Consider the following 26,390-nt stretch of genomic DNA (forward strand, 5'->3'; position numbering starts at 1 on the left):
AGATTACATAGCATATTAGAAAATTTCTAAAAAAATCACCATTAACAGCCCATATTTACACCGTCATCACCGTGGAAGTGACAAAGCGGCCTAAAATAGAGCATAACTGCCTAGAAATTGCCCATTCACATTTGCTTTAAATATTCATTATAAGAAGCTGAAAATACTAAATTTGGTAGAGTTCCCATCCTTACATTTTCGCAGAGAAAAGATGACGCAAAAAGCTAACATCGATCAACCACACAAAAAAAAGAGAAATTAGATGAGATTTTAGTATGTTGCTTACAGTGCAAAATTGTTTACTGTATGTTTCATAGCAACAGTGCAGATTTCAGATGCGAGTCGTAAAAATCAGTTAGAGGAAATTGTTAAAGTCAAATGGGACAAACGCATCTGACCTATTCTCCTAGTCCTACTTCTACCACAAAAATACCACAACTGCACATCGACCCGTCTAAATTGCATAACAAAGATATAAACAACAATACATAAATCAGTATAATCTAAAGAACATATTTAATCGTTTCATCCATTCGTTTAATGGCGCCATTCATCAAATATACGTTCTTTTGCGACGTTAACAAATCTCAAAGAGGAATGTCTCAGATGTTAGAAATATTACATCTTTGAGAAATGTTACACTCGGCGGAACTTTTTGATCTCTCTTTGATATGATGGATTTCATAATCGAATCGAGATTTTTTAATATTTTAGATTATTTTATCACATACTAGCTTTCCGCCCGCGGCTTCGCCCGCTTAAACATAATAAATTATATACTATAATATAATTTATTATGTTTAAGCGGGCGAATAAAACCTTTCTCTTAAATCACTCTAAGTATCTATTAAAAAAAACCGCATCAAAATCCGTTGCGTAGTTTTAAAGATTTAAGCATACATAGGGACAGAGAAAGCGACTTTGTTTTATACTATGTAGTGATAATTATGTACGCAGTTTTTGTACCATTATGGATAATGGAAGTTATAAATAGACATCAATAAAAATACATTAACAATGTTTTTAAATGCCATCTATATTGCATATAGGTATCGTAACCTCATATTATTTATCAGAATATTCAAATAAATTGATTATTACTTTATGGTTGATTTAAAAATACAATTATCTTGAATATGCACTAAGCTTATTACGACGAAAATACAAAAGATAAACAAAAAGAGCCGGGGTTTTCCGTATCTTTAATTAATTATTTTATTGCCCACAATAATATGTTATATCACGATTAGAGTTAAATATAAAATTTTGATTAAAATTTTGTAATATTTCTAAGAAGTTAGTCAACTGTAGTGAACCTAATAATATCTAGTTACTAGCATCACAATAGACCGGATTTCAATCAGCTTTGTAAACGCTTCTCAGAAATGTGTTGTGGGTTCAATTTTATATGCGAATATTTTGACTATCCTAGACTTTCCTGTAAGAGATCCTATTATACTTACAGCTATGGATATTTAAAACTAATTTAAGTATATTATTTTCAACTTCCTTATAATATCCAAATGGTTTAACTATCAACTACTATCGCTATCGCTTTTCCATCAAAGTTCCACGATAAATTAATAAATGAAATGAAAATCGTTAATAGATCAAAACTATAAATTCGTATTAAAACCTATTCAACAGTCAATCAATGAAGCAAATAAATCTACAACACATAAAGCTATGCCAAAAGACAATAATTAAAATAGTCATCAAGAACGGATTAAAAACGGGTCCAACAAAATTACCCTCAACCGCTTAAAGCCACTGGGATTTAAATGCTCGAAGCAATTTAACTAACGAAGTGAGGTCAAAATTAACTGGACTTCATGTTAAACCTAATTTTATTGAAGGTAAATGTAAATGAACATATGTAGTATCAACTAAAAGTGTTTTGATACTTTCTACGTAACGAATTAAAGGTAAAGTGTATGTGTGCATGAGTGTCATATACATGAGTGTCACTGTGTCATATGCATGAGTCTCATATGTTACGAGATCATACGTCTTCTAAAAGACAGGTTTCACTTTTTGCAAACATGCAATGCCATTCCTTGATAACAATCAAGCTAGTAAGGTATCAATGTAAAAATTCTTGCAGTCTTTCACTGCTTCTTTTGGCATCTACCTTTCTGAAGATCTTCAACACCTGTTATTACTGATTTTTAACAATAGTATGCCGTGTGGAGGAAGTAAGGTGGAATTGCTCCATCGAAAAAAACTTTACTATGCTAGATACATATTTCTAGAATTACTTAAATTTAAAACTAGCTAGACTAGCACAGAGAGCGGCCTTATCACTAAAGAGTAGGTTCCTCTTCCACTTCCAGGTAACCCAATGTGTGAAGTAATAAAGGAGGAGGTAGGTGAGAAGTAATTACCACTTACATGCAATCTCTTCAGCAGCCCCGTGTCCGTATCTGCATTGGTGTTAGCTGACTGCTTGGCGGTGTTCCAAAACTGCTTCTGCGCGGAGTAGCGGTTCATGGGACATATCTTGAACAGGCAGTCTGAAAGACATTTCGTTATAATGGTTTGGTGATTGTTGATATGTGGAGTTATTTTGAATTCGGTTAAATTAGTTTTTGTGTTGCATATTGTATAAAATTTGTGCTGCGAGGTTTGAACTGCGGTCGAGCCCTAATATTTTTATAGCCTATATGTTATTCCAGAGCAGAAGCTACATCACTGTCAATAGCATCAATATTCGCTCAATGCTTGTCGCGTAAAATGGTAACAAACATTTCTTTATATTGCATAGAATGTAAATACACACAAAATAAATAGCTAATGTAAAAAATATGTAAATCGGTATATCGATATATCATTAGTTTATCAGCTAATAACCGGAATAGTTGAACCGATTTAGACGGGGATTCCCCGACGTGGTTGATATGAGCTATGTTAAAATTTAAATTTAAAACCTATTTTACGAATAATAAAAAAGAGAACAGGTCTCATGTGAAAAGAAACCCTATAAGCAAACTCGAACATATTTAACTCTTGCTCTTATAGATTCTTAATTCTTATACGCGTTTGTCACTATCATATTATGTACATATATGTATAAGATTTCTGAGAATTCTGTAATAAATAAATAATAAATAATAATAGATGATATATATAGCCTATAGCGTTCCTCGATAAATGGGCTATCTAACACCGAAAGAATTTTTCAAATCGGACCAGTAGTTCCTGAGATTAGCGCGACCAAACAAACAAACAAACTCTTCAGCTTACCTCTGAACTTCTTGGGTGGATCTGAAAGGTCCCCGGCTTCGGGACACACGACGCATCTGTCATCTACCAACCTGTTGATAATATGAAAAATTAATAATCAAAATCGTAATAAATTATACTACATACTTTGTATTTGCCTTTCGGTCTGCATTGTGCAATTAATATAATTGCTCATTCCTGCCTGGGGCATTGTAAATGTTCTGTTTTGTTCAAATGCTAGAAAATAGGTAACAGTGTTTACAAATTTTATATACATACGTAATTAGGTAGCTATGTCAAAAAACTTATCATTTAGGTATTATAGGATTTATTATCTCCGTATATTTATTACAATTAACATTATGCAATTGAGATATGACCATTAAAATTTTTATCAAATCGTTAAGAATGTCTTTATAAAGCCTATAATAAAATAATGAAGATAGTAACATATAAAATCATACGATATAGAACAAAAGAGTTTTAATAAAAAACTACTGGGAGTTTTGTTATATTCGGAGACTGGGATAGATTACAACATCGATTCACTTTTTAGCTTGAGATATATTTCCATGGCACATTGGAACTGACAAATTGATATTTATTTCTGTTATATTTAACTTGTCCGTTAAATTAACATGAATGTTTTCTGGCATCGATTTCAATTTAGAGGAAAATTAAAAAGAATGATATGACAGGTACCCTACAACTGCTTTAAACTTTATAGGACACTAGCGACTAGCGCAGTCAAAGAAAAACCCGCATAGTTCTCGTTCCCGTGGGATTTCCAGGATAAAACCTATCCTATGTCCTTTCTCGGGTATCAAAATATCTCCATACCAAATTTCATGCAAATTGGTTCAGTAGTTTAGGCGTGATTGAGTAACAGACAGACAGACAGAGTTACTTTCGCATTTATAATATTATAGTATGGATTAAATTAAAATATATTGAATGACAGGTATTTTTTAATCTATTGCATAGCTTCTACCGCGGGCCTTGAGCGCAGGGACCGAATCCAGAAATTTAGTAACGAAAAACCTCACGCTCCCCACTCCGACGGGCGCGGAGGTGTGGCTTGAAGGCATAGCATGCATAGCTTTACCGCGGCCGCGGCAGACCCCGAATGCCACACGTCTTTTTTTTCGAATTTACGATATTGGGTGTTATAATTTAATGAATGTAAGAGAGTGGTAGAAAATTAAAACGGGTAGAATACTTGACCAGATTTGCCAAGTTCTTTTCAAACGTGAATGAAAACAACTACTTACATAAAAAATTTATATTAGTAAATACATACTTATTATATATAAGCATCTACTTACATCTAGCAACAAGCATACAGACAAACACACACACAGCAATAAAGCATACCCATCCACGAAGCTTGATTGAAAAAGTAAAGATAGATTGAAGAAGAAGAACAAGTAAATTATAAACGTCACAGGAATACAAAAAAAGCAGTCACATTAAAATTGATATCGAAAAAGAAATGAAAGTTAAAGGCAATACCAAAATCACATTACTTAAATGAATCATAGTCAAAAAGAATAAGTCAATCAGAAAATTATAAAAAGGTATTGTTAAGCAAGGTACATACCCTAAAGTACTGAGGAAACCGGCCACTGAGCCCTCTGCATAGAGGGACACGATGTCCCCCAGGTGCAAGAAGCTGTCTCCCATGATGGCTCCTTTCCTTTACCCCCATACAATGGCACCTGCTGAACAAACAATCATCATACAATAAACAACTATAGGCTATATACAAATATGCTTCACAATCGCCTATTAAGAGGTCATCCAATAATGTCCGAGCGGTGTTGTATAAAACATTCATTGAAATTTACACCTCATATCGTGGCGATACGGTTCAAAGTCTATTGTATCGATTAGAAAACTCTGCCTTATACATATGTAGGCAGAGTTTTCTATGTTTTGGTACAATTACAATGCAGATATGTCTATTTATGTTTTTCGTTATACGTGAGGTTAAAAAAGTAGTCGTTATGAAGATAGCATCGAACATGGGGTAATCCTAGTAAATGATTACTACTACAAACGTAATTCAGAATTCAGAACCATAGTTGATATACCAAAGAACAGATATCAACTACGATAAACTATAGGTAAGATTTCTTCCTATTCTTCTCAAATTTATTTCCTTTTGGGCGAGATATTTATTATTTACACAACAATTTGATTTTCCTGTACGTTATTCGTAAATATAAACAGACTAATGAAGCGAGATCATCATAGACCATAGATCATACACTATTAATTACAAACATTTATAATTCATAAACCATCATGCTTACTGAAGCAGGATCATTTTCAATTAATGAATTTACATTTACAGGTACTGAATTGGTACTTAGCCCGATTACGTATGAATGCAGGCTTATGCTAGGCGTCCACTAGGCGGATCGGGCCGGGCCGCATCGCAACGCAAAAATACGCCGGCCTATTAGACTACAAGCCCGCATATGAAAAAAATATGGGTCAAATGAACCACCACGGGACATATCTAGTACGAAAGAAGAGCAAAAAATAATAAGATTCATCACTATGCCGTCACTTGTAAGCTGTCCAACTGAGTGCAGATGAGAATTCAAAAGTACAGGTAGACTCGGTAAATTTTGGTCATATATTTTTGTACGGCATTCTTAACCATCGATAGATCTATTAAAAATAATAAGAAACCGCTCAGTGCCGTACAAAAATGTGGGTCCACCAAGTCGGGATTTTTATTTAATTTCCGAGAGTTACCGGGGGTAAATATGGTCATTTGACCATGTACGGCATCTGCGTCATACGATTGCTATACTGCTTTTAATCCATTATTCCGCAACGCCGTACAAAAATCATGGGGACAAGGGGAAAAAATCGAGAGTTGCAATCCCCTCTCTTTCCCCACTCCAGGGGGTCATTTGACTAAGTACGGCTTCGGTTCCAAAACATTATCTAGCACTCAAAAGTACTATTAAAAGCAATGCCGTCAAAAAATAATTGTTCTTTTAAATGTATACCAATAATCATCTTAATTTCATCGAATTCTTGATATAAAGAGCTGTAAGGTCATTTGACCCTGTACGGGAACTTTTTTTTTTAACATGATATTGTAAAATTCAATTGTTGTATAGTATTGCCGTTCAAAAGAAACCGTTCTAAAAAAAGTTATAGAGAAATGCAAAACCAGAAATTTTGTTAAAGTTTAAACATCGTAGATTAATGAAATATAATAGTTTTCTACACTTTATCCGTTGTTTTAAATAGTATTAACATAGATAAATTAGGAAAAAACGATGCCGTACATTTTTATGCAGACCACATCTTTTAGGCTGATGAAAGCGACGAAAGCTACAATTTTAAGGGTGCTTTATGGCCATTTGATACAGTACGGCATTAACATATTTTTACCCAACTACGGCAAAGCAAAAGGAGGGTTATGGTTGTTTACAGGTCATGTATGTATGTTCATCTATTCCCTCGTAACTTCTAAACTACTTATCAGAATTCGACAAATGACATATCATTAGAAGCGTCTGAATTGTTCACTGGATAATCAGTGACCAGCTAGCTAAAGGCTATATGGGGTTTCACAAAATCTAATGTGGCGCCCTCTAGCGACAAAACATACAGAGTAAAAAAATAAAGTTAAGATAAATATGCCGTGTTTGGTATCATTTGAAAGCGCTTTACTTGTACATTTTGAATATGTATATATTACTAGCATTTGCTTGTGACTTTACCTGTATTCATGGGCTGATTGAATATAATTCACATCTTTTCGTTCATAGCTTTTTTATTAGTTCATCAATTTAACGGAGTCCATTCCACTTGACTCCGACTTTCCAAGGTGATAATTAACCACCTCGAGCTTCTTAATATAAATGTATATTTATATTTTATTAGAAAAATATAAAGCAAACATTTCGTTATATGGATTTTTTCTTTTTCAGATTTTTCCCCTTTGAACCAACGAAAATGTACGGCACATGAAAAAATATTATCTATGCATAAAATACTTTAAAAATAAATTTATTTCGTGTTGTGTCAAATGACCCCCTGGAGTGGGGAAAGAGAGGGGATTACAACTCTCGATTTTTTCCCCTTGTCCCCATGATTTTTGTACGGCGTTGCGGAATAATGGATTAAAAGCAGTATAGCAATCGTATGACACAGATGCCGTACATGGTCAAATGACCAAATTTACCCCCGGTAACTCTCGGAAATTAAATAAAAATTCCGACTTGGTGGACCCACATTTTTGTACGGCACTGAGCGGTTTCTTATTATTTTTAATGGATCTATCGATGGTTAAGAATGCCGTACAAAAATATATGACCAAAATTTACCGAGTCTACCTGTACTTTTAAATTCTCATCTGCACTCAGTTGGACAGCTTACAAGTGACGGCATAGTGATGAATCTTATTATTTTTTGCTCTTCTTTCGTACTAGATATGTCCCGTGGTGGTTCATTTGACCCATATTTTTTTCATATGCGGGCTTGTAGTCTATATGTTTTGTATGAAACATCGTCCATTAGCGACGGATCGGGTCGGGGCGGGCCGCAACGCATTGGCGGATATCGCTTCGCAGGCGGATTTCTGCCGGCGGTGCGCTGCGGCCCGGCCCGCCCCGACCCGTCTAGTGGACGCAGGCAGGCGGATGTAAGCGGCGAGCGTCTGTTAGATAAAATCCGCCTAGGCGGTCCGCCGCGCCCCGTACAGGTGGACGCAGGAGCAAACAGCGCGTCCATTAGAGACGGCCCGGTGCGATGCGGCCCGGCCCGATCCGCCTGTAATGGACGCCTGGCATTAGAGTGTAGAGATTGTAGGTATTCATAGAAATTTATAAAACGCTTTGGGTACGAAAATAAAGCTGTTTTGCGAAATAAAATGTTTTAAAATTTTTGAATGACATAGTTACTTTATTTTAAAATGAATGTAATTCATTAAATGAAGGTTTTACTTTTCAAAAGATTGATACAGAAAAAGGTTAGCTAAATTACGGGTTATATTAAAGTACCGTCATTTTATTAAAATCCGTTCCATCTCTAAGTAATAGTGTGGTAATAGCCCCAAGCGTCTATTATAGTAATTAGCAAAACAAATACAAAATTGTGTCAACAATTGATATTGTTACAGTAAGCGAGAAAAATACCCTTGCAAATCATAATAGAGTCCAATTTTTCATTGTTAAAATTTAAATACACTTAGGCGCAACTCTCACTCAAATTTAGACATTATTCGTATCTAGTTACGGGTTATATTGGTTTGTACGAGTTAGTTTGTTTGGATAAGTCGACCTACTCGTTGTACTGAATTCGGTTTAAATTGCGATGTAATGTTTTGTTTCTCTTAACATTATTCAGGGACAATATTCAAGGCCAACTGTAAGTCGAGTGTACGAATAAATATCATATGTTCGCTATTTTAAGAATTTTGTTATCAATTCAGGTACCTACGTATGTATTTTTTGTTGTAGGTACTCAGCGAATTCGATTATTTGAATAAGGTAAGGAAATACATTTGTCTGATTTTAGAATGTAGGAATTATATACATTTTTATTTGATACTAGCTTCCGCCCGCGACTCCGTCCTCGCGGATGTCGGTCTTCGCGTGGATGGTTTATTTCTCCATTTTGAGTAACTCTGACAATAACATCTTATAAATATCTATTGGACCCAAATACGGCTAGGCCTATAATAATACCCAACGTGTGTTCGCGGTTCTACAGAACAACGTCTATGGATAAAACTGAAAAATTAAGATTGTTTTTTTACTACGTATTTTTCCAAGATAAAAAGTATCCTATTTTACGCCCAGGATAATAAGGTATAATTATACCAAGTTTCATCGAAATCGAACCGTTAGTTTTCACGTGATGTCTTCACATACAGACAGACAGACAGACAAAAATTTTTTTAATCACATATTTGGGTTTGGTTTCGATCCAGTAACACCCCCTGCTATTTATTTTTTCAATATTTTCAATGTACAGAATTGACCCTTCTACAGATTTATTATATGTATAGATTTTTAAAGATAAATCAAGCACCGATCTTTTAATTCCGGAAATATTAAAAAATGTATCAAAAATGCAAATTCTCTTTCGATCTCTTGCCAAGGCTAACCAATAATTTCTGGGAATATCATTTATCTTTCTTTCCATATTTTTCATCCGTCAAGTACCCAACACATCAAAGAATAGACGAATCGCAGAGACGACATAAACAAACAAACAATACGTTTCAACGTCTAGGAAATCTGCCAATGAAGCTGTCCATTCTAAATTAATTCTTTGCTATTGGAATTTTTCATTTGGCTCGAGATGGAAGTTTTATTTTGATGGAAAGCATTTCATTTTTATTATCTATATTTCCGGCGTAACTGTTCTATAAATTTCAATGTGTTAATGTCGATTGAGCAAATCCGTTCGATTAAAAAATGGATGACCAAAATTATATTCCACCAATCGACAATTATATCCACAATAGAACTTTCTATAAAATATTGATTGAAATAAAAACTAGGTTCTGAAAAATAACTGTTTATAGATATAAATTATCGTAAATTATCAATATCTTACACCTTTAAGCATTAAAAGACAAGATAGTACAGGATAGAACCTCTTTTTAGCAGTTGTATTATCTATACTAATATTATAAAGCTGAAGAGTTTGTTTGTTTGTTTTTTTGAACGCGCTAATCTCGGAAACTACTAACCCGATTTGTAAAGTTCTTTCGGTGTTAGATAGCCTATTTATCGAGGAAGGCTATAGGCTATATAATATTATCACGCTAAGGCCAACAGGAGCGGAGCAATGCGGGTGAAACCGCGGGGAACAACTAGTAGGGTATATATTTCAAAGCGAAATTCCACCACACGATTCCACTAGGTAAATGTGCTAACAACGTTAGGTATTAGATTGCTAAATGCTCGGAGTGCAATCATGAAATTAAATGTAGGGGTTGCTTCAATCAGACGACCTAAATTGACAAAATGAGGATCGTGTAATGAAATGTTATTTTCTCTTCTAATTTAGATTTTAGATTTATCTCAGTTTCATTTGCGGCGATTGAGGATTTTTCCAAGGGACAGATTAAATAAGGTATGGATTACAATTTAAAGTAAGTAATAAGTATGGAGGCATTTAAATTAAAATTCCTTAATATCCGATTTCTGTGTTATATATTTATTAAATCATATCATAATTTTATCAATATTATTGCTATAATCTCATAAATATTCAAGTCATTTTAAAAAACTAACTTAAACTTACAAATCAGGCTTCGCGGGCAAAACTAGGAGTAACAATCTATATGTATTATGGTCTAAGATCCGAACATAAGGCGAAATTCAACGGCGGCGTGATAATAGAATGAGACCAATTTTATAATTAATTTAGTCTATTAAAAAATGTATTAAAAATGGGTTGACTGGGAAAATCCTGGACAGGACATTTTTAATGAATTAAATTTTTTTTATTTATTTTTATTTTTTATTAATTGCAGTTTCGAGATAATAAAACAATTTTGTAATAAAACAGTGCTGACATTATTTTTTTTTTCATCATCCTATCAAGTGAAAGTAACTGGTACCGACATACCTGTTTATACCTGCCAACCTAGCCGTTTGTCCCGGTAAATATTAGAAAACTATGACTGCACATGGTGACTGTGACGGTGACTGTCAAAGTAATACGTACAATTGTTGTGCTCCGCTATTTAAACCTCAATCATCTGCATAAGTTATCCATATTCAGTGAAAAGTGTAATTATTCATAAATAAACACCGAAATTGCACAAAAATCATTGGAAACTAAGAAAAGATAAGTTTTTAACAATTGAATTTACAAATTAATCATTCCATATTTCAAAGCATTTCGATAACCAACAGCTGTTCTTGACAGATGTCACATATTTGACAAGTGTCAAATACATACTGCCAACATAGGAAAAATATCGGGAGTTGCCATTTGAAAAATATAAAAGTCGCGTTCACGATATTGACCATAGACCTAAACTAAATTTTTTAAAATGAATAATGAAGCACTTTTTGACAAACTTAAAACCGAAATGCAAAACCAAACTAAAGAAGTCTTAAATAAAATGGATGAAAAACTAGCACCTTTCACACGAGAAATAGAAGAATTACGATTAGAAAATAAAATTTTAAAAGAAAAAATAGCGAATTTGGAGAAAACCAGCAGATCAAACAACATTATTATATATGGTCTTAAGGAAACAGAATCATCCCAAACAGATCTTTTGGAAATGGTAACCAAGAAACTTACTACCCATCTGAACATTACGGTTGATCCAAAAGATGTAAATAAGATTTATAGAATCGGAAAAAAAGATACTGTTGGAGGAAAAACCAGACCAATACTCATGGCCTGTGTTAATGGTTGGCTGAAAAATACAATTATGAAGAATAAGAAGAAACTTGGTGATATTCACGTATCGGAAGATTTCCCTAAAGAGGTCTTGCAAAAAAGAAGAGAACTACACGAAAGGGTCAAAGAAGAACGAGATAAAGGAAATTATGCGACTATTAACTACGATAAACTTATTATTAAAGATTATTCTACACAGACAAACAACCGGAAAAGGGATCTATCCATATCGCCAACTACCCCAATCCAGCCAGAGAAAAATGTACCAACAAAAAATAAGAAAAACGCATTCACACTAATGAGAGGCCGATCTAACTCCACAACATCTCTAACTGGAAAAATAGACCACAACGCATAGCAAATACCTATCAGCCACCGGAACAATATAACACAAACCTCAATAGAAGAACTTACAAATACTTTCCCCAAGCCGGTTGGTCACCGTGGGGACAACGACCAACACCCTCACCCCTCAAAAATGAAGCGCAACCATCTGTTAAAAATCTGCACCTACAACGTAAGATCCTTAGCATCACAAGAACGATTAATTGAACTGCTGCATGCACTGAAAAGCGTAGACTTCGATATTATAGGACTGAGTGAAGTAAGGAGAATGGGCTGCAAAATCGAAGAATTACAGGAATACATACTCTGCTATACAGGAGAAACAAAAGGACTATATGGCGTAGGATTTTTAATCAAAAAACATTATAAAAAATGCATAGTAAATTATAGTGGAATATCTGAAAGAGTAGCGGTATTACAACTTAATCTAAACAAACAACTTCTTACACTTGTTCAAGCATACGCACCTACCGAAAAAGCGAGCGAAGAAGAACTTGATCGATTCTACAACGATATTAGGAAGGCCCAGGAAATTGAAGGCAAAACCGTATTGGTTATGGGAGATTTCAACGCTCAAATAGGACAACCATATAGTCATGAAAATTTTGTAATGGGTAAATTTGGATATGGGAGACGGAATGCTAGAGGTGAAAGATTAATTCAATATGCTTGCGAACAAAAACTGTTTATAATGAACACGTATTTTAAAAAGAGGCACAATAGGAGATGGACTTGGGTGTCGCCAGACCATAGAACGAGAAACGAAATTGATTTTATTATGTGCAATGAACCTAAAATGATAAATAATGTAGAAGTTCTGAATAACCTATCCTATCCATCAGACCATAGACTAGTACGAGCATCTCTTTCACTAAAAGTACCGAAATTGAGCAGGAAAACTTTCAGATCCCAACATAAGTTACCTTCAACTGACCAAGAAAAAATGTTGTACATACAGCTACTGAAACAAAATTTAGAAAATGAAGTAAATCTCAATCATGATACAAAAAACATACAATATTTCTACGACAAATTAGAAAACATAATCTCAACAAGCGTTAATAAAAAACCTACAACTAATAAGACAGACAGAGACAATAAAACTAAGATACTAAGCGAATCAACAATAAACCTGCTAAACATGCGAACAGAATTATTAAAAACTAAAAATAAAACAAAAGAAATTAAGGAGGAACTTAAAAAATTGTTTAAATTATCAAATAAAGAAATAGCAAGAGATTACAAAAACCATAGAAGCAAAATTATAGAGAAAAACCTAGACAAATACAGAAGCATCAAACGAGCTAACAAAGAACTTACTACACATAAAGACTGGATACTTAAACTAAATAAAAAGCAAGAGACAACTAAAACACGTCAGGATATTATTAACTATGCAACTACATTTTATAAAGAATTATACAAGAAACCAGAAAGAATGATCCAAACTACACAGAAAAATTTCTTGAGTACGCAACATAAGGAAGATATCGCAAAAGAATTTGTTAGTGAGGACGAAGTATTAAAGCATATCAAAAAACTAAAATCTGATAAAAGTCCGGGCTCAGATAATATTACCAATGAAGCTTTAAAAATGGTGCACCAGTACTCACTCCATATCTTGCACAACTTTATAACTTAGTACTCCAAACCGAAAATGTACCTAAACAATGGTACAGCTCAGAGATAGTTTTGCTCTATAAAAAAGGAGACCCATTAGATATTGCTAATTATAGACCTATTAGCCTTCTATCTAGTATTTATAAACTTTTCACATCCATACTTTTGAGCCGATTAACACCACTAATAGATTCCCAACAACCAATTGAACAAGCAGGCTTTCGTTCGGCCTTTTCAACTATAGATCATATTCACACATTAGACCAAGTACTAGAGAAATATAAAGAGTTCAATCACCCGCTTTATGTAGCTTTTGTTGACTACTCGAAAGCATTCGACTCCATTACTCACTGTTCAATTTGGAAAGCGCTTGAATCATGCAAAATAAGTACCACATATATAAATATTCTAAAGAACATCTACTCTCATAGTGTAAGCAGAATACGGTTAGAAAACAAAGGAGAAGAGATACAAATCGGACGAGGAGTTAGACAAGGCGACCCCCTATCGCCAAAGCTTTTCATCGCAGTATTGGAAGATGTCTTCCAGAGTATTGACTGGAAAAACAAAGGGCTGTGGATTTCAGGCCGATATCTTAGTCATCTAAGATTTGCAGATGACATAGTTCTATTTGCCAACTCAGCCAATGAACTACAACAAATGTTACAACTTTTATCGAACTCCAGCCAGGAAGTAGGGCTGCATATGAACCTTCAAAAAACTAAAATAATGACCAATTCTCGAACTAAATTAATACAAGTATCCGGTAACCAAATCGAATATGTTAACAGCTACATATATCTAGGAAAGCTAGTATCATTTAATGAAAATTGTAATGAAGAAGAAGTTGATAGAAGAATTAATGTGACGTGGAAAAAATTTTGGGCTCAAAAAGAAATTTTAAAAGGAGACTACCACCTAGGATTGAAGAGAATAGTGATGGATACCTGTATTTTACCTAGTTTGACATACGGGAGCCAGACATGGACATATACAAAGAAAATTAAAAACAAAATTACCACATGCCAACGTTCAATGGAACGAAGCATATTAAAAATAAAAAAAATACAGAAGATTAGAAGCAAAGACATAAGAAATAAAACTAAACTAACAGATGCTCTCCGCCAAGCTCTACATCTCAAATGGCAATGGGCGGGTCACATATCGAGATATACAGACAACAGATGGACATTACTTACAACTAAATGGGCAGGACCAACAGGAAAAAGGAAAAAAGGTAAACCAAGAAAGCGATGGGCTGATGATTTAATAGAAACGGTGGGCAAAAACTGGATGACAATTTCACAGGATAGGATTACATGGAAGAGGAGAGAGGAGGCTTTTACCCAATAAGGGATCCGTGGAAATAAGAAGAAAAATAAAACTAACATTAGATACTAAAATAGATTAAGTTAAACTAACAACTAACAAAACATTTGAAATGTAAATTTGTGATTTTTACACGGAATAAATGAGCTTTATTATTATTATTATGTTTCTCATTTCCATAATACTCGGGTACCACCAGAAGGACAGTACCCGGATCTTTGGAAGGCTTACGTGGGGACACGGATCCAACACGCAGAGGCCCTTTCGAGAATTTTAATGTGTTATGGGACACCAGCCGCAGCCTGCCCATGACTGCACTATAGAGATACAGCCCTAGGCAGTCCGCGGCTGATGTAGGACTATTGCAGGGTATGGAAATTTAATAATTGGGCTATGGATTGGGATGCTAAATGGACTGGTATTGGGGACTATGGGAAACTATGGCACCTGCCTTTCTACTAAAAGAAAGTAAAAATATGTTGGCAGGTGGTGACTCGCCCTCTCACTGTATGGGCCCCCGAAATAAGTCGCTGCAATAGTGCGACAAGGGGGCAACATATTGTGAGCAGCTAAGGGTGGAGAGGCGTCCCTGGACTTTAAACTACGATCACGCGCTCCCTGAGGGTCCAGCATCACGTGCCCACTCGCCACTTATGATTCACATCCACCCTTCGAGCTAAAAGCTCTCGCGACTCCACTCTGGCCGGCCGGTTAAGGCAAGCCAGAGGTGGGGGTCCTGTCCTCGTCAGGCTTCACACTCCGACCGGCCGGTGAAGGCGAGCCGGAGATGAAGACAGGGGCCTCCCCCGGGAGCGCTCGGTTCCCGCGGGGTCGCTACTCCCCGACACCCCGCCACAAGGTGTCCTGCGGGTTGACTGATTGCACGGGTGGAATATCTATTGTCAAGTAAACAATAGATATTCCAACCGTGGGCGATGGGGTCGTCACATCCCTACGCCCTTATTATTATTATTATTATGACTGCACATTCTGTAGGTTTCATACTTTAAGTCTATTATATTTTTTTTTATTATCTTGATACTGCAATTAATTAACAAAAAAATGTTTTTTTTTAAATTCATTAAAAATGTCCTGTCCAGGATTTTCCCAGTCAACCCATTTTTAATACATTTTTTAATAGACTAAATTAATTATAAAATTGGTCTCATTCTATTATCACGCCGTTGAATTTCGCCTTATGTTCGGATCTTAGACCATTAGGAGTATGAATAAGTGTGTATTCAAAAATATTATCACATACGATATGCTAAAAAAGTAAAATTAAGCTTTCATTTACAGTACCGCAACATATATAAAAACTATTGCTCCGCCCCGGCTTCGCCCGTGGTACCTACATGTTTAAACTATCCTATCTCTCAAGTTGGATCGAACTGCACATGGTGTGCGAATTTTATTATAATCGGTTAAGTGGTTTAGGAGTCCATTGACGACAAACATTGTGACACGAGATTTATATATATTAGATTCATAATATTGTCAAACATAATGAAAACATCAGTCTTACACAAACGTACCTACATAAGATAGTGCCTGCTGTGTCATATCTTTTAATTAAAACAACTGGCAAAGCGAAACATTATCGCTTTTTGCTAAATTCATTCAGATACGTATTCCAGATACCTTAGCAATATTTTAATCATAGATATTGACTTACATCGGACTGAACATAAGGTAAAACTCAAACTCAATCATGAATCATAAAAGACAAATAACGTAAAGATATATTAAAATATAGCAAAACTGGTAGAAGCTTCCTACTGCGTAGGTCCAACTGCTTCTCCTAAGAATCTTTCTACTATGGCTTCAGTACCTAACCACATTACCATCTTTACCTTACAACTTACCCTACGACTTACCCATCGTCAATACAACTCGACCAGCTTCATCAACAACTTGAGCATATCACACGTGAAGTAGAACATATGCAAGATCAGTTTATACCACACGCGTTTAAAGTCTATGATCCAGTAACTCAGAGCTAGTGTTACGAGCCCAGCCGCTATGTAACATAGCTTACGGTTTATAACCATCTGAAATGGCACCTGAGGCTGTGGAAAGTGTTGGTTTGTGGGGATCAAGTGGAATTGGTCAAGTGTACCAAAAATCTTACGTTAACGTGATTTAAGTCATTGGTGTGATTTGAGGGTGGTGGTTTTAACAGTTTAGGATCGAATGGTCAAAAAGTTTAAAAGGTACCTAGTTATATAATATCTATTAAATTAGCTATCAATCCTAAGTTATAATAAACAATATATTTATGACTAAAGCATTTAGAAATACGCTCTTCTTTGAACGTGTACAATTCGATAAAACTACATTTACTTTGTCCTAATACTCCTAATGATAATAAATTTACCCTATACGTTTAAAATTAAGCATCGATCAGACAGTTTGTCCTTGTTATACGTTTTATTAATGTCATACTAAAAAGCACTCAAACTAAGTAAAGTTGCTTCATAAATTGCGGCAAATGATGGGCTAACCTTAAAACGTTAGACTAACGATTTGAACAACTTCCCGAGTGCTTAAAACGTTTTAAGTACTCATTTTCGACAAAATTTTCCTACGCTTTCACTTGACCTGAGCATGCAAGATAAAAAGAACTTCTAAAAAAACCAAGCGATTGGCAACATTTTAATTAAAAAGGAAAAATAAAAAAGGCGCGCTCGACGCATTGGAATTCAAAATTCGAGCACGAATTCCCGACCACAGACTCGATTTTTTTTTAAACAGCCAGCACGCAACCGGCCATTAGGTGTCAAGTATTATCTGGCACTAACTTTTCCCGCCCGTTACATAGATATAAAGCCCAATCAATATGTGAAGTGGATGCGTGTTAAACCTAATCAGGCAAAGCTTGGGGTACTGGTAAATATAGAAAGGCCCTCTGAAGCGTTTCAGTATGCCCACTGACCTATAAAAATTCTCTTTATACTTCTCACGAGAAATTCTCTTATAGATCAGTTTCCAATATTGCACCCGAGTCCCGGCTACTTCGTTTGTTCCGTATTTTAAACGTATTTGTTTGGTCGCTTCATTTTTATTCAGCATCTTATTACTCAAGTTGCTGTTTGACGTCATTACGTCATGACAAGAAATTCTTTATTTTTATCTTGAATTCATTAGCAATAATTTAGAGACGTCGCTTGAATTATAAGATGATAATTAAACTGATTCTATTTTCGTTTAATTTTATTTGCAAACGGTAAAAATCTAAATATAGAAATCGATAACTGTTCATCTATTGAATTCAAGTCAGCGTAGCGTCATCTAATTTAAATTTAATTCCTTAATATTATTCACGGTGTTGCTAATGGTTTTGGATATTATTATTTGCGTGCCTTGGAGGGTTTACTAAATATACGAATGCTTAGCCACAGCAACATGAAATATAGGATTGTTTAATGTATATATATTATGCGGGTAGATAATTAGTATAAAATCGAAGTATCTATTTTCATGGATATATCTAGAAATTGACGCTGTATTTAAAGTTTTCTTCACCAAACAATGGGCGGACAAAGTCGCAATCAGTAACCAAATATTAAGTAATAATTCAATATTTGGCACTTCCTAAAAATGTAAAAGTGACATCATTAGTGTAACAGCATTATGGTTACACGTACCGCTAAATCAAACAGGAAAACACTGAGATAAGCGATTTTAATGGTACAGATTATTGTTAATGGATACAATGTATTGGATATTTACAAATTGGAATGTCTGCTTCGCTTGCTATATTATTTTAATAAATTATTCAGGCTTAAAATAACGAATAAATAAATAAAAACACCAATAATGAAATATTCAATTGGGTTCATACGATTCGCTAGTACCACCAAAAATATTTTAAATTTAACAAGACAAATAATTATGAACATAGACGAAATAATTTTACAGTTTGTATAAATATTCATAAAACAGTTTAAATAAGCTCTTTATTCAAATAAACGCTATTCATAAGTATTTATGTAAGTACCTATTAGATATTATATAATACTTTACAATTTGTAACGATTAATGGACATTTATTTATAAACAAACTCGAACATGGAAGTTTTTTTTAATCTTTCCAATTTATATTTTTTTAGCATTATTAAAAATGATATTGTATTGCTTAGTTAGATAGCATAAAACAGTTTAGGCGACGACACGACGATACGCGGACATAGCTATATTCACTGTATGCCGATGCCGTCGAGTGCATACATTTTTTGTTCATTTTTAAATTAATAAATTTATTCAGACTGAACGCCTTCCTCACTACCTTATTTGAAGATGGTATCGATACAACCTGTAGGTATTCATTAATTAACAACATAAATTAACGAATACTATACAAAACATCAACATCTGAAAATCAGAAATTTGTCAATTACGATGGATTTTAAGTAATTTGTTTAATCAACAAATGCTTCCGTCTTGTTGTTTTATAGTTCTGCATTATTCTAACGAATTACAGATCATCAGTTAGGTATAGCTTTGTGTATCCTAATGAAAACTGTACCTACTAGTGTAGCAAGATAAGCCTTTCTGCTTTCAATTCGCTCAAATAAACTTTCCGACCGAAGTTTTTCATCGTCTTGTTTTGTTTTAACGAGATAAAGACATTTATTCTGATCATTTATACCCAAAACGGTACTAGAGTAGCGAGATAAGGCTCTGCTTTAAATTCGCTCACGTAACTCTGTAACGAGGATATTTGATACAATCTCAAGCGTTCGAGTTGATCGACAATCTCACCCAAATTCCGCGGTATAGGCACAGTGTATAGGGATTGTTACCGGCCCTACGTAATTATAATGTTACGGTATATGTTCTGCGGTTACGGTATATTCAAATTGTTTGAGTTTCAAGGTGTTCGTGGTGAACTCAACTGGGTGAAAATAACATAGCAGGTTGTCATTTCAGACTTGGTTTATATAATATAAAACTAGTTAGCTACTCCTATGATACAAAGTTGTCACAACATTAAAACAACTAGGTAAAGAGAGCATTTCTTTTTCTTTTTTCGATCGACCAAATATCCAATAACAGATTAAGATAATTCAAACAAGTTACGAATAAAAAGTGAACGTAGATCTGATATACGATAAGCAGATTATTTTTGATAACCCCAGAACTTTTATAGCACTTTGTACACACTTTAACATAATATTCGAACACTTTCCACATCCTCTGAGAGCAGAACCAACACTAGCATGGAACGGACAATTCCATGTATTTGCAAATGAATAATGGCTGAAGCTTTATTTAGTTTTTACTGTTTGTTTTTTTACTACACCTCTTTCATGTATCACACGCATGCGGGCTATTCATTATTTTTATGTAGCTACGGAATATCAACAAATGGAAAAATGCGTTGTTTCCGTAGATGAAAGCTTTGAAAATATGGAGATACTCATTCATACTCCGCTGTTGGGAATGCGAGTTGGCGAGTGTCTGGATTGATTTTCAGTCTATAGAAACATTCTTCGGGAGAAGATATTCTTGACCTAATAATACCCTATGGCTTATTTGATAACACTATATACGTATAGTGGTTTAATTTCTTGAGTACCTTCAGTTTGGGTACCTCTTTAGACCGGATTTTTAACATCCTAGAGCAGAATTTGTATTTAACCTCTGTACACAAAAATGCTAACAATAATAGAAATTATATTTTGATTATGTATAAATAGCCTTTAATGAAGTTATAAAAATGTTTCATTCGACTTTGTGCCATCTGCCATGATTATCATAAAATGATGAATGTTTGTGTCTGTTTATTTTTTTGTGAATTATTCGAACTACTAAATTAATATGGTTCACATAGCAAGAAACTAGCTAGTTAGCTACCTTGCTATAGGTACCTGTAGTATAAGCTGGTATTTTTTTAGCAATAGCAATATCTAATAATCGCATAATGTTGACAGGCTTTTTAGCCAGTAAAAAAGGGGTAAGGTCCCTTGTCACTACGTCACGTTCAATTTTTAATGAGAAGACGGACTCGTGAAATATTTATCTTCTGAAAGTCGCATGTTTCAGAATAATAATAGCCCATCGCAATAGCTGCTCATGAAGTTATTACCTTTGGTCAGGGCTCTTTTAGCAATATCGATGTTTAGAATTAGACATTGGCACACGTGTGAAATGGAACGCACAATTGGAAACAACAAAGTTCTACAAAATACAAGAACAACTACAAATCAATTTAAATATTATTAAAAATCTAGGTATCGTCGGTCCAAAAATTGCATAAAATTATTCGACTTGAGTAATGAGGGTATATTATCGGGAACTAATAATATAGGTACCCACATTATTCAAGTCGTTTACATAAATGAACCACAAACGTCTCATTCCTATTTGCTACCCACTTATTTATTAATAGGATTAATACGGCTTAGTATCTATAAAAAAACATCTAATCAAAAAGCATATTTCAACAATATTATCCAATACATCGTAGGAGGTTGCTATTCACGGCACTTATAAAGATTGCTACGAAGAGACAGTACCTACCTAATATGTTATAAGCAATAAGATAGCAGATGGCAGGTTTCATACAAATGAAAAATGAGATTACGCGTGTAAAAGCCGCTTACTCGAGTGAAAGATTGAATGAATTATGTTATGTATTAGAAACACGTAATGACAGTTTTATTGAATGGATCGCTTATAAAAAGATCGTTATTGTGATAGTTTTAAACTACCTTATTGTGACGGGAACTCTAATTAAAAAATAACTTCTGGATATTTTTGATTAGTTTATCAGTCAGTTACAAGAACATGTGTATGAAAGTGTAAGTGAAAAAGTGCTCGATACGTTAATAGTGTGAAACTGGCTCTAATAAACTCTTGTAACGTTAGCAGTAACTTAATATTATAAATATAGTGTATCCATCGTTAGTTACAGACTACAGTCGTAGTAATGAATAGGAATGAAATCTAAACACCTGTCTTTATTTGCCTTCCCAATTAGCACAACTGCTTTCTAAATTAAAAATCATCGTGCAATGGCATATACCTACTACCTAGAAAAGGTTTTCTTCACTGTATATAACATATGTATAAGGAACTAGCGGTCCGCCTCGGCTTCGCCCGTGGTACATATTTACGTTTTCTCTGCATAAAAACCATCCTCGTACTTCAAGGAATATAATAAAAAAAGAATTATCGAAATCAGTTCAGCCGTTCTCGAGTTATGCGCTTACCAACACATTTTGCGATTCATTTTTATATATAAGAGAAGAAGATGTACAGGAATACGATTATATACCACAACTAGAGGGCTTCAAATATTGTCTACACTTAAAATAATATACCAACTTACTTACATGATTATTGTCTACATATAAAATAATGTATTGTAAGAGATGACATTAATATAAAGGTCTTTGAGAACCGTTTTCAATTATTACTATTGTGATTCAAAACACATAACTCATATCATGTTTCTTGTCTCTCGATGTATTGACAAGGCCGTTGACATCTCAGTGCTCATTGTGTAATTTATAAATGACTGTGGATACCACTAATTATTTGCGTTTATTAAATACTAGCTGTGCCCCGCGGTTTTACCCGCATTGCTTCGCTACTGTTGGTCTTAGCATGAGGATAATAGGTATATAGCCTACAGCCTACCTCGATAAATAGGCTGTCTAATACCGAAAGAATTTTTCAAATCGGACCTGTATGTAGTTCCTGAGATTAGCGCGTTCAAACAAACATACAAATTCTTCAGTTTTATAATCTTAAAATAATATTATTAAGTATACATTGGTTAAATATTTGATTCGATGTCCCCGAATTTCATTATTTTGTGCTGTTTAATCGATAGCTGGTAGTGGATTTTCTTAACAAACTGCTTTTCTTTTCCAACAAAAATGCGTAGTTTTTGTGAAAATCGAAAATGAAAATTATTTTTTTTAAGGTTATTTTTGTACTAAAAACGACACTTTTATACCATTGTCGTATTAAAACTTCTAGTAATCTCGCACACAGGCAATATTTTTAAATATAATGCCGTATTATTAATTTATTTATAACAATTTCTTAAATTATATTACCTGGAAAATGTAAGTTTGTATTTACCACGTATTTACGACATGCCATTATAGATAATAAATGTTATATGACGCGTTCACAATTGTAGATAGATAATAAATATAATTCGAAAGTGATTTTTAAAATGAATTTGTCAAAAATAATTTTAAGGACAGCGCTAGTCGTCCGCTAAACGGATGAATAAAATAAATTAGTTGTCCGATTACCGGATGAATAAAATAATAATTCTTTAGAGAAATGCCGCACGTATTATAGGTTTTTTGTGGGGGGAGGAGAGGGGGGAGGAGGGCACACGTAGGTATTTGATTTTTTTTGCGCGTCGACGGAGCCCCGCTTCGCGGGGCTCCTATTTCTGTGTAGTTTTTTTTTTAAGAAACCTAACCTAACCTAACCTAACGGATAACCTAACCTAAACTTGATTTTTTTTTGCGCGTCGACGGAGCCCCGCTTCGCGGGGCTCCTGTTTCTGTGTAGTTTTTTTTTAAGAAACCTAACCTAACCTAACGGCTAACCTAACCTAAACTTGATTTTTTTTGCGCGTCGACGGAGCCCCGCTTCGCGGGGCTCCTATTTCTGTGTAGTTTTTTTTTTAAGAAACCTAACCTAACCTAACCTAAACCTAACCTAACGAATTGAGGGCCAATATCTCGGCCATTTTTGACTTTAGAGAAAAGTTGTTCCTATAAAACATGCTTATATTAGCGTAATCTTTACGATAAAACAATAATAAATAGGTGTTATAATGACACCAACTCCATCAAAAATTTTCTAAGTCCTGAGCCCCCTTTGCTTTAGTCCAACCCAACTAGCTTTAGTGTTAAAAGGTTATCTAGTAATCCGAATAATCGGACGATTAAATTATTTTATTCATCCGGTAATCGGACGACTAATTTATTTTATTCATCCGTTTAGCGGACGACTAGACACTTCGTAATTTTAATTTAGATAGCATTTGATAATAACAAAAATTTTACGATACATAAATAAAATACAAACAGGTTGTTTAAACCTACGTAGTTTTTTTTTGTTTGAGTGGGAATCGCCCTAAAGTCGCTTCTGGCACTCGCCGGCCGCTGCCGCGGCACGCTCGCTTCGCTCGCTCGGCTCGTGCGGCAGTTCAACAGTTAACCTAACACGCTCGTCGCTTCGCTCCTCGCTACCTATTTGAATACTAAAAGTAAAAGTTAATCGATTTTTAAAACTGAAGCAAGTGAGCTATAAAAAAAACATTAAAAATTAAAATGTATCATTTATACTCTATGATAAGCTAGTATATTTGTATTGCTAATCTGTGATCTGCGTCATATTAACTAATCTGTGTTATCTGTGGCTTGTTGTGAATACAAAATATGGAACGATTTTTGGCTATACTAAATTGTTAAAATACTATTTTGACAAAATAAATTGTAATATGTAAATAAAGTAACTAATAGGTACGTAAATATATTTAAAAATAATGCGTGTGAGTGTGATAATTAGACATTTGGATACTATAATGGCTTAAGATTTTACTTTAAGTTGCGTTTTTAGTACAAAAATAACCTTAAAAAATATCATTTTCAATTTCAATTTTCACAAAAACTACGCATTTTTTGATGGAAAAGAAAAGCAGTTTGTTAAGAAAATCCACTACCAGCTATCGATTAAACAGCACAAAATAATGAAATTCGGGGACATCGAATGTAATATGCAGCCTATACATTTTTATTTTTAATAGTTACAACATTTAACTTATGTTTAACACAATTAAAATGATAAACAAAAAGAACTTAACGTTAAAAGGAACACAGAGATTCACAGATTCTTATTTGAAGAAGGAACAGTAAGTAAGATAACAATCGAAGTATTTCTCGGGACAAAACAAACCTGAAGAAAAACAAAATAAACACGAAACACAAGGGACTATGTTAATTAATGTTAGTCGCTGTTTCAGGCACTTAAAAGTTTGAACTCATAAAAATATACAACTTCTACAGAAAAGAGCTGAGAAAAGCTCTTGTAATTGCTTCTTTTATAGTAATTTTCAACGCACTACAAATAACAATAGATATTCTTATTGGAATATAGCTGTTTGTGGAAGACGCTTTTCCAAGAAGATCTTGAAAGTGATATTTCAGTCACCCTTCGTTCTATTGATTCTTATTCTCCACTAGCGACCCGCCCCGGCTTCGCACGGGTGCAATGCTGATACAAAATACACTACAGAAAAACTGTGAACGTTGTAGGTGTATAAAATTAAAAACATAGCGGTCCGCTCGACTCGCCCGATAGCCGGGCGGCGCGGCCGGTACCGCCGCAAACGCTACGTCCCGCAATTTTTAAATCTGTAATATCTTCGAAAATATTCACTTAAATCATACGGTGTAAAGGGCCATATAGATCTATATTAAATGAACAATGTATTCAAGGTATTTAATTGGTTAAGGATTAATGCTGTATTGGTTAAAATCGCATCGAAAATTAGCCATTATTTGTCGTAAAAAGTAAATGACAAAAAAAAGTTATTGTGGGTTATCCATAAGAGATAGACATATACCATCGCGGACTTTTCTGTAGACCTTTTCAATGTGTATAATACTTAGTACATTATTTTGATAAAACTCGTAGGGTTCAGCCTGCGTTTTCAAAAAAATGTAATTTTTTACGACATCACATTAGAAACCTCAAAAATAACAGTACTTCTCCACTATTTAATGGATGTTATTATACATATAAACCTTCCTCTTGAATCACTCTATCTATTAAAAAAAACCGCATCAAAATCCGTTGCGTAGTTTCAAAGATTTAAGCGTACAAAGGGACATAGGGACAGGGAAAGCGACTTTGTTTTATACTATGTAGTGATGTACATTGTACACCTGACATACGTGTACCGATAATATATCATAAGGTAAGGTAAGGTAGTAATAAGGTACCTACAATATTATTTTATTTTTTCACTTAAATATAAGAATTAATTATTTAAAACTATAAGGTTCTTTTTTACGGAAGAGTGAACTTACGCTCATAAGAAAGTGCAAAAACAAGTAAAAATACGAGGTATTTTTTTTGCTTTCTGTGTTATTTGTTACTTCCTCAACTTGATAATCATTGAAAATTACTGCACGTTTTGAGATACTGTTTATAAATATGTTATTATGCCTTTGATACGAAGACTAAACATTGTCTGTAAACAACGCGTTTGGCGACAAAAATAACGGATTTTGCGTTATCTATGTATGTACCAGGATTCGCGGTTAACATTCATTTGGATATAAGAGGGACACATTAAAGTTAAATGACATAAAGACTAAAGAAACACATCCAGGATGCTGGATACTGCCAAACGCATACGTGGGCACAAGAAAAAATTCATCCTTACTAATGCAAAGTGTATTCGTTTGTTTGTCTTGTGACATGAT

At 34.3% G+C, this 26,390-nt stretch overlaps 1 protein-coding gene across 1 annotated transcript in view; it reads right to left on the reverse strand.

The window, feature by feature from the left end:
- Itpr (Inositol 1,4,5,-trisphosphate receptor) overlaps nucleotides 1-26,390 on the reverse strand; it is a 109,599-nt gene that overhangs the window by 64,581 nt on the left and 18,628 nt on the right. Inside the window, exons 2-4 of the mRNA XM_090115787.1 lie at nucleotides 4,823-4,940; nucleotides 3,244-3,314; nucleotides 2,392-2,513 (exon numbers count right to left, since the gene is read on the reverse strand). Of these exons, the coding sequence (XP_089971913.1) occupies nucleotides 2,392-2,513; nucleotides 3,244-3,314; nucleotides 4,823-4,905 (276 nt within the window). The 5' untranslated portion in view covers nucleotides 4,906-4,940. The remainder of the gene's footprint in view (nucleotides 1-2,391; nucleotides 2,514-3,243; nucleotides 3,315-4,822; nucleotides 4,941-26,390) is intronic.

Source organism: Colias eurytheme, chromosome 24 (genome assembly GCF_061535395.1).
Source record: "Colias eurytheme isolate Ceu_HAF_F1 chromosome 24, ilColEury1 Martin Lab GWU primary, whole genome shotgun sequence".
In the NCBI taxonomy this organism is placed as follows: domain Eukaryota; kingdom Metazoa; phylum Arthropoda; class Insecta; order Lepidoptera; family Pieridae; genus Colias; species Colias eurytheme.